Source organism: Hevea brasiliensis, chromosome 15, assembly GCF_030052815.1.
Source record: "Hevea brasiliensis isolate MT/VB/25A 57/8 chromosome 15, ASM3005281v1, whole genome shotgun sequence".
Lineage (NCBI taxonomy): Eukaryota > Viridiplantae > Streptophyta > Magnoliopsida > Malpighiales > Euphorbiaceae > Hevea > Hevea brasiliensis.
Genome location: NC_079507.1, coordinates 70,293,573 through 70,302,493, shown reverse-complemented (window position 1 = coordinate 70,302,493; position 8,921 = coordinate 70,293,573). Strand labels below are relative to the sequence as shown.

Sequence of the window (8,921 nt, the reverse complement as noted above, 5' to 3'; positions counted from 1 at the left end):
TCGGAATTGGCAAAGGTAAACCCGAGCCTTACTTTTTCGTAATTTTCTAGTGCTTGAATAGGATTAAAAATCCATAAAATATTCGTGGTAGCTCATAAAATTATGATTCTTTTTGCAATAGCCTAGTAATATTGCTAAGGATCGCGGGGCAAAGTTTTAGAATTTTTAGAGCTTATTTGGGCAGTTTTTGCAAAAATGATCAATTATAAGGACTAAATTGAAATTTTACATACTGTGATGGATGACTGATTTGATGGACCCAGGAGGGGCTGTGTGATATGATTGAATTGTGGATATATGGATTGTGGATTTAGAAGTGTGTTTTGAGCCCTTTTGCAGGTTGGGTAGGTCCTAGGTATAGGGGAGACTCTGCCGGATTTTCGGCACGACTTATGATGTATTTGGTCTTTTCATGATTTGTATTGAGTCAATTGTGTTAAATAATTGTAATGTAATTGTCAGGTGAGCCGGGACAGCTTTCTTCCTCCGCCCAGCCGCCACAGTGACCGTTGTCAAGTCTGTGAGTAAAATATTAATTTTAATTGTAATTTCACTATTATTATATGTTCAAGCATGCCCATGCATCACTTATATGCATATATCTATGTAGATAAACTTTAGGCACGATTTATGTTATATTCATAACTGTGAAAAGTGCCATGTATGTTGTTGTGGTAATTTGGAGCAGTGTGCGTGCGTTGGCGTGCGTGTGATGTGGTGTGGAATATGGATAGAACGGGTAGACACGGCTTGAAATCTTCGCTAGGACCCGGTCATTCGGGGTCGACACGGCTTGAGTTCTTCGCTGGGACCCCGATTTGGTTATTAAGTGGAAGTCCGAGCTGAGTTCTTCGCTGGCACAGTTGGAATTAAGAGAGCTGTATAGGGGATCAGCTCCCATATATATATATGGTTGATATTGCTGGGTGCGTGAGTGCTCCAAATTACCTTTTTGATATTATGATGTGAAATTATTGCTGGTGTTGCATTTCACTCCACTGGGTGCATTAGTTTTAGATAGTTATAGAGATCATGGTTAAAATTGATATTTTACTCTCTGAGTCGAACGCTCACTCCTGTTCAATATTTTTTCAGGCTACAGGAGGATTTTATTATAGTTAACCTGCTTTTCTCCTTCGCAGGTTGTTTATCAATATTTGTGTAATTTTATTTACTCCTAAAATTTTCGCATGTGTTAGAAATATTTAAATGATTCGGGTCTATAATATAAACTGTTATGTGGACCTGTAAAATTATTATATGCATGTTTGATGGGCTGGATGAGAGAGCTGAGCTCCCATTTATATTTATGTTGATTTGAGTATGTGGAGGGTGAGCTGAGCTCCCCAATTGATGATATATTTTGTTTACAGGTCGGGTGAGTCAAAAACTCCCCGTTAAAAGGTCCACTTTATGGCCGGACCCTGTCCGGTTGATTTATTGAAATTGGGCCCAAATGGGCCTTAGATTTGGGTTAATGAATAGTTAGTTTTACTACGAGTCTCGGGGGCTTTAGGCTGGCCTAGGTCCTAGTGCCGGTCCGGCCCATAGGTTGGGTCGTGACATCATTGATTAATGGTTATTAGATTCAAATCAAAGTTAAAATTATACTAAATAACTTAAAAATCAAGTCTAAATTAAATAAATAATTAAAAATCAAAATTAATATGTTTGAACCGATCCGAACCGAAATAGAATTGTTCGGTTCGATTTGATTTTTCATCCATTTCGATTCAGTTCAATTTCTAAAATATATAATTTAATTTTTATAATTTAATTTGATTCGATTCGATTCGATTTGAACTGAATACTCGTCCCTATATATTGGTTTTGATTTGTTCTTTAATAGCTGGTCTTTTGGGCTACTTGGGTTAGTTTTTACTTGTTGCATTTGTTGGTCGTGTTCACAGATTAAGCGTCGTGCGTCTCTTTCGACTATGATGGCGTGAGGAAGTGTTGCCAAGAGGAGGTTGGCATCCCCTTGGGCTCTTTTAATCCATAAGGAGCGAATATAAGGTTAGATAGGGCATCTATAAAAATTACCATGAACCCGAACTCATCGTAAATTTGATTAAAATTTATTTACAACTATTCGAAATTCATTTTATATTCGATTATTATTACTCGAAAATTATTTAAAATTGTTTAATTTTATATTTTTAATTAATAATTTATATAAAAAAATATTTTTATTATAAATTATATTTTAAAAATTTAATAATTTTATAAAACATTTAAATTATTTTATTTTATTTATTCAAAACACAAAATTTATTTTATTTGAAATAAATTTTATATTTAATATAAAATATATCAAATAAAAAAATTTATTTATAAATAAATTTTATCATAAAATAAATTTTATTATAAAATTGAATCAAATAGAATCTAATAATAAAAATTAAAATGCAGCTATAAATCCGATGAAATTGAGAAAGGGGATGCAAAAAAGAGTGCATATCAACATTATTGATTTTTGGGTTTACTTCATCGAGAAAGCGGATGCAAAAAAGAGTGTATATCAACATTATTGATTTTTGGGTTTACTTTGGAGTTTGTAGGAATGTGATATATTACATTCAAAATCTGAATCAATTTTAAAGGATTTAGATCTTTGGATCTGATCTAATTATAAGAGGTTTAAATTTATCACTTAAGAATACCAAATACAAGAAATGCAGATAAAATTAAACATAGAACAAGACCAAGCACAAAGAGCTTGGAAATGACTGTGAGAAATTTAATTCAAATTGAATTTAGATAACTAAGTTGAACTCAAAGTTCAAACAAAATTTATCAAAACAACTAGATATGAATAAGTAAAATCTTATAGATCATATAAAATTTTTTTTTTCTTACAATCTGTCAAAATATGCAATTCATTTTTCTCATATTTTGTTAATCATTATTCCGTGCTCTTAAGCAATTGCTGATTTGAACATGAGAATGGCATTTAAATGATCAGCCTTGCTTCTCCCTCTTGCTTGCCGGCCGTCCAAGTATATTTGCCAACCCTAAAATCACTGGCAGCATCAGTATGCTATGCACTGAAAATAAGGAATTTGCTTTGTTCACAAATCATGCTGAGAACAAATCAAACGTAATTCCAAGCAATATAATTTTGATATTTAAAATTTGATATAATTTTGAAACAACACAAAATTAAAAGTGTATTAAAAATCATAATTATGTTACGGTGGAGTAAAATATAGACGTCACAGCAACTCACAAAATATCAGTTAGAGCGGGTTCAAGAATTGCCTGTTATCAATGCTTTCAAATCCCTACTCAAAAAATTAAAAACTTGCCAGGTGGCAAAATCTAGGGAGAATATGTCCCACGGGAAAAGAGAAATGAACTTAGACATACGGGGCGTCCAGTTTCGTCTTCCATCCAGCTCTCCAAACATATCATCACCATCATCGTATGTGGGCTTTTGTAGCTGTAACATAACAACTCGCACCTCTCACGAACTATGAGAAGAAGTTTCTTTTTTCTTCGCTGCTCCAATTCTCCGTTTTCTCCGTCTGAATTCTCAGTATTGACTATGTATAGCTGAACAAGGAAGGGATTTAAAGGGAGTTTTACGGGTGGGAATTGGCGAGGGTTTGATTTAATTTCTTGCATGTTTTAAAACAGAGAAAGATGAACACAGGAAAAGGAGAGAAGCATCATCATCATGATCATGATCATCAAGAGCCCCCTTATCATGTCATTCACAAGCTTCCTCCTGGTGATAGCCCTTATGTTAGAGCCAAGCATGTCCAGGTATAGATCAATTTCATTGTTTTCCTCTTTTTATGCCTGTGGCTTCATTAGCTTAACTACGTGACTGGGTAATCTTCAATTTTCTATAATGCTGTTATTTGTTGTCTGTATTGAACTGGGATTTTACTGGATCCATCTTCTAGTTTTAACATTTTATTCATGAGGAATACCTGGGATTTCACTAGCTAATTGTTGATTCTCTAGATTTTGTATTGGTTCCGTGGAAAGCAGGTTTCTGGGTAGTTTTAGTTATTGAAAGGTCCTTGAGGGATGTATACATTTATCACGTCTTTCCTATTCGGTTCGAGAAGATATTGTAATTCATCTCTCGGAAAAATTTACCATTAAAATAGTTTTCCCTCGAAACAAACAGAAGTTGGAGGGTAAAAAAAAATTCTCACATATATTTTTCTAATTTTAATCTATATATTTAGGTTTCATCTTATATGTATGCCTCGTTAAAAATGAAATGTTAGACCACTCATTAGTGGGCTCCATATCAGAACGTGAGTGATAGATGGATCTTAACCGTTGACTCGGACGAAAACACTGCGCAATATCTGTTTCTGTTTTGGAATTTTGCGGGTTGCTTACGCAATTTTCTGGAATCCCAGATATTGTATCGCTATCCTTTATAATTATAGTGAAGTAAACTTTTAACGAATTTTGGCTCTACCTGGGCTTGCTTTTTGTTTCTTAATTTGGAAACCTTTTGATTACATATTACAATTAAATGCCTATTGATCTGGTTTGTACTTTATTTATATACCCAACATTGCGTTGCTTTGTAATCAATGAAAATTTGGAAATTGTTAAGTACTTCAAAACTGCACTTAATTGAATTGACAAACTAACATTGATGACAAGCTTATATGGAGTTGAAATCAGAACTGAACTTGATTGAACATTGCCATAATTCCTTTATTCAATCCCCTTAGCAATTGAGATTTCCTGCTAATGTAATTTTTGTAAAGCTTTCATATATTACGTGTGTTATTTTTTTTTTTTCTTGGTGGGTTAATGTTAGTCCCAAGGGTCAAATAAACTTGGTTTTGATGATAAAGAAACTTAATGGAATTGATTTAATAAGTCTGTAAGCTAAGTCTCAAGTTGCAAGTGATGAGAAAAATGATCTAGGATGTTAGAAAAATGAAAAAGGATACTTGAAGAGGGTTGAAGGTAGCTTTTATGTGATAAGAAGAAGAGAGAATTTCATTTTAAATTAATTTTTCGAAATAACTATATCTTTTAAATGTTTGGAAATGTTTTTGGTGTTAAGTTTTGGGGAACCATTGTGTTAAAACAATTTTTAAATAGAATTTGAAAAATCAAAAGTTTTGAGACATTAGCTAAAAGTAGTAGATTATTGTCAAAACAAGTAGTTAACTATTTTTTGTTTGTCTATGCCAAAGTGGATAGTAGCAAAAGCAGTCGACTAAATTCGAAAATTAGTCGAATAATTTTCTATTATTTTTAGCCTAGTAGTAAAAGTAGTATGATAATTTTGAATGGTCTACTACCTTGTGATCTGACCTTTTTTCAGAGTTCACAAAAATCCAAAAATAGTGGCTAGTTTTTGCCCAATCAATGGTTGCCCTACTTGTTCTCACCTTCTAATGGCTATATATCAAGTCCTCATGTACAGATCATTATTTTGCTCCATTTTTTAGTCTATGAAAGCTATTGATTTCAAAGGAAATTTCTGCAAAAACTTGAGGTGCTTTCATCCTTGAGAAAAACCATGCATTTTTATATTAGTAAATCTTCTCTCTCTTCTTTAATAGATGTTCCATATTGTATTTATAAGTTAATAGACACTCCAAGCAAAAGGGAAAACTGCATATTATTTTTGTAAATGTGTTTAAGCACCTACAGTGAAGCTTCTGGGAGATTGTGATTTGGGCAAATTATGCAGTTGGTTCTCAATCACTGAGAGAAGCTATGGTTGTAATTGGCTTGACTTTTGCTTGTGAAAAGAGTCGGTTAGTAGAAAAGAACTATCAAATTGTATCCTTGACGAGTAGATTTAGGTCATGTGTGTCAAACTACTTTAAATTATTGTGTTTGATTATCTTATTCTACTCTTTGAATTTCATCACTAGAACTCCACTTGCTGATATGCTTGAGCGATTTCATGGTTGAAGATGTTTCTTTGATACTTGAATTGAGTTGATAAGTTACGCTTTGAGTTGTGAGCGGTTACCCTCTGTCCTATCCTGTTTTAAATCACCAAAACAGAGCAAATACTTCATTGTTGATACTGAAAATGATTGGTTATCTTAACTGAGAATTTTCAATAGGCTACAGGAAAGAGCTGGAAATTTTGAAATGGTCCAAGTTACCCTCCCTCATGGACTCCTTGACAAGGGACAACAATCAATTTGCTTGCAATCTGTTCTAAAATGATGGCTTTATTGTCAATATAAAATTGCAGTCTCTTGTAAATTTATTTTGGTTCCTTTTACTTATTTTAATCCTTCTCCCTGAAAATGCAGCTAGTTCAAAAGGATCCAGAAGCCGCGATAGTTTTGTTTTGGAAGGCAATAAATGCTGGAGATAGAGTAGATAGTGCCCTCAAAGACATGGCAGTGGTTATGAAACAGCAAGATCGAGCAGAGGAAGCAATTGAAGCTATAAAATCTTTTAGGCATCGCTGCTCCAAGCAAGCCCAAGAATCACTTGACAATGTCCTCATTGACTTGTACAAGGTATCCACATAGTACAATAGTTTGGTTAGAATTAGAATAGATATTCTGGTTGTATGAGCTAAGAAGCTCATTGCCTTTTCTCTAGCCTTTGAATACATCCAAGTTAGTTATCACTGGGTCATTATTGTCAATAGCAATTTAGAATTATCAATAATTGATCATGATTAGCCAGATTCTCCTGTTTTTAGAATGTGAGTTTATTGTCCTGTTATCTTTTGGTTGGTTTCACTAGTAATTATAAAAATTGAAGAAAATGGCAGAAATGTGGGAGAATTGAGGAGCAGATAGAACTATTGAAGCAGAAGCTTCATATGATCTATGAAGGAGAAGCATTCAATGGAAAGCTAACTAGGACAGCTCGCTCTCATGGGAGAAAGTTCCAGGTTACCATCAAGCAAGAGACATCTCGGATACTGGTACTGAATTTATCTAGTCTCTTCTTTCAATAATACATTGCACATATCCTGTTTAATGATCAATGACTACATGATCTGTTTTGTTTCCCTTTGTTTCTTAATCTATTAAGGTTGTCATTTCTATAAATCTTACCTCTATTGGGCATGTGTGAGAGCATGAGTGGCTCCACTTTATTGTTCTTTTTCCCCCCATTATGTCCTGGTTGCAGTTGTCTTCAAAAGTTAGCTAACTTCACAAACATTCAACCAGGGAAACTTGGGTTGGGCGTACATGCAGCAAGGAAGCTATTTGGCAGCAGAAGTTGTGTACCAGAAGGCGCAATCAATTGATCCTGATGCTAACAAGGCTTGCAATTTGTGCTTGTGCCTTATCAAGCAAGCGCGATATGCTGCAGCACATTCAGTCCTTGATGATGTATTGCAGGGTAAGCTTGCAGGATCCGATGACCCCAAGTCAAGAAGCCGTGTGAAGGAGTTGCTTCATGAATTAGAAGCATGCCAATCATCACTGCTATCGCCAAAATCATCAGAATTATGTTTAGAAGATGCTTTTGTTGAAGGACTTGACAAGTTGATGAGTCAATGGGCACCCTATAGGTCAAGGAGACTTCCCATATTTGAGGAGATCTCTCCATATAGAGATCAATTAGCTTGTTGATCCTATATTCTTAGTTCCGTCTTTCTTGATAGACTGAGGAGATAAATGATAGTGTGGAAGAAACAATAAATGGGATTAAGATACTAGTTCCTGTATAACATATGTGAACTTGAAAGAAACTGTATACTTAACTAGTGTTCTTTGCAATGGAACTCCAACACCTGTAAGTAACAAAGTTACTGTAGAAATACTTTACATTCTTAACCCAGAATCCATAAACAAAAGATTTCCATGATTTTGTACACGATCAATTTGTAGAAGTTACCCTTTTATGAAGTTGGAATCAAGTTATCTAAAAAAAAAATAAAGAAGTGGGAATCAAGGATGCTATTAATGTTGCTGTTTGTTGGCTCGATGAGGCTTGTGATTTGTGTAAAAGCTGTCCTCTTTTTCGATTATGATGGTAGTAGTCCCGCAAGGCATTAGGACAATACATCGCAAGGGAAAAGAGTTGGAATTTCTATGAAAATGTTTCACGTTAAAAACTCAAAGGGTCAAAAGCGGTATTTTGTCATTTACTATGGAGCAGAGTTTAGTTGCTAATTAATATTTTTATATTAATGTTTTAATTTTTTTTAATTAATTATGTTATATTTATAATTTTAAAAATAAAATAATAAATTATATTAAATAATCATTAATTTATAAATTATGACTATTGTTTTATAAAAATGATAAAATTATAATTTTATTAAAAAGTTAAATTGAATATGTAAATATTAAAAATAAAGTATTAAATGAGAGTATTTTAGTTATATCTTATAAATTTTAGTGATAAATTTTAAAATATTAAAAATAATTTTAATAAAATAATAAAATTTAAATTAAATATAAAAATTAAGTCTTATTAAATTTATGCATAGAACAAATATTTAACTAGTTTGATATAATTTAGGGATAATTGCACAAAATCATTCCTTAATTTAAATGATTTTTTCATTTAAATCACTCAATTTAAAAATAAAATTTTTATAATCTATAAAAATAAAATTTTAAATTATTTTTTTAAAAAATAAAATCACCATTTTATCTTATTTTCTCTTTTTTATTACATTTTTTTAATTTCTTATGATCTAAATTAATTGATATATTTTTTTTGTTTCTTTTTATTCTTAATTTCTTATGGTGAAGTTAATTGATTTTATCAATAAAAATTATTTTATTTTTAATAAAATTATTATTTATTAAATTTATTAATAAAATTATTTATACTAATTATTTTTTAAATTTAATTGTTTAATTCTAATTATTTTTAAAATTTTTTTAAACTAAAAAGGCGAGTAAATTAATTAGTAATTGAATTAAATGATCTAATTTAAATGAAAATTTATAAAATATTATTCTAAAATTGAAGGGGCAAATATAGTTATA

At 32.0% G+C, this 8,921-nt stretch overlaps 1 protein-coding gene across 1 annotated transcript; it reads left to right on the top strand.

The window, feature by feature from the left end:
• Positions 1–3,358: 3,358 nt before the first annotated feature.
• LOC110646148 (protein SULFUR DEFICIENCY-INDUCED 2) lies at positions 3,359–7,785 on the top strand. The gene is made up of 4 exons (XM_021799494.2): positions 3,359–3,768; positions 6,264–6,476; positions 6,737–6,892; positions 7,143–7,785. The coding sequence occupies exons 1-4, from the start codon at positions 3,646–3,648 to the stop codon at positions 7,548–7,550; spliced, it is 900 nt and encodes a 299-aa protein (XP_021655186.1). The 5' UTR covers positions 3,359–3,645; the 3' UTR covers positions 7,551–7,785.
• Positions 7,786–8,921: the final 1,136 nt, after the last annotated feature.

What these genes read in the sequence shown, in the direction of transcription:
- LOC110646148 (XM_021799494.2), top strand. Translation starts at nt 3,646, where the DNA reads ATGAACACAGGAAAAGGAGAGAAGCATCATCATCATGATCATGATCAT. An exon ending in TCCTCATTGACTTGTACAAG is followed by an intron (nt 6,477 to 6,736) that starts GTATCCACATAG and finishes AGAAAATGGCAG; the next exon opens with AAATGTGGGAGAATTGAGGA. An exon ending in AAGAGACATCTCGGATACTG is followed by an intron (nt 6,893 to 7,142) that starts GTACTGAATTTA and finishes ACATTCAACCAG; the next exon opens with GGAAACTTGGGTTGGGCGTA.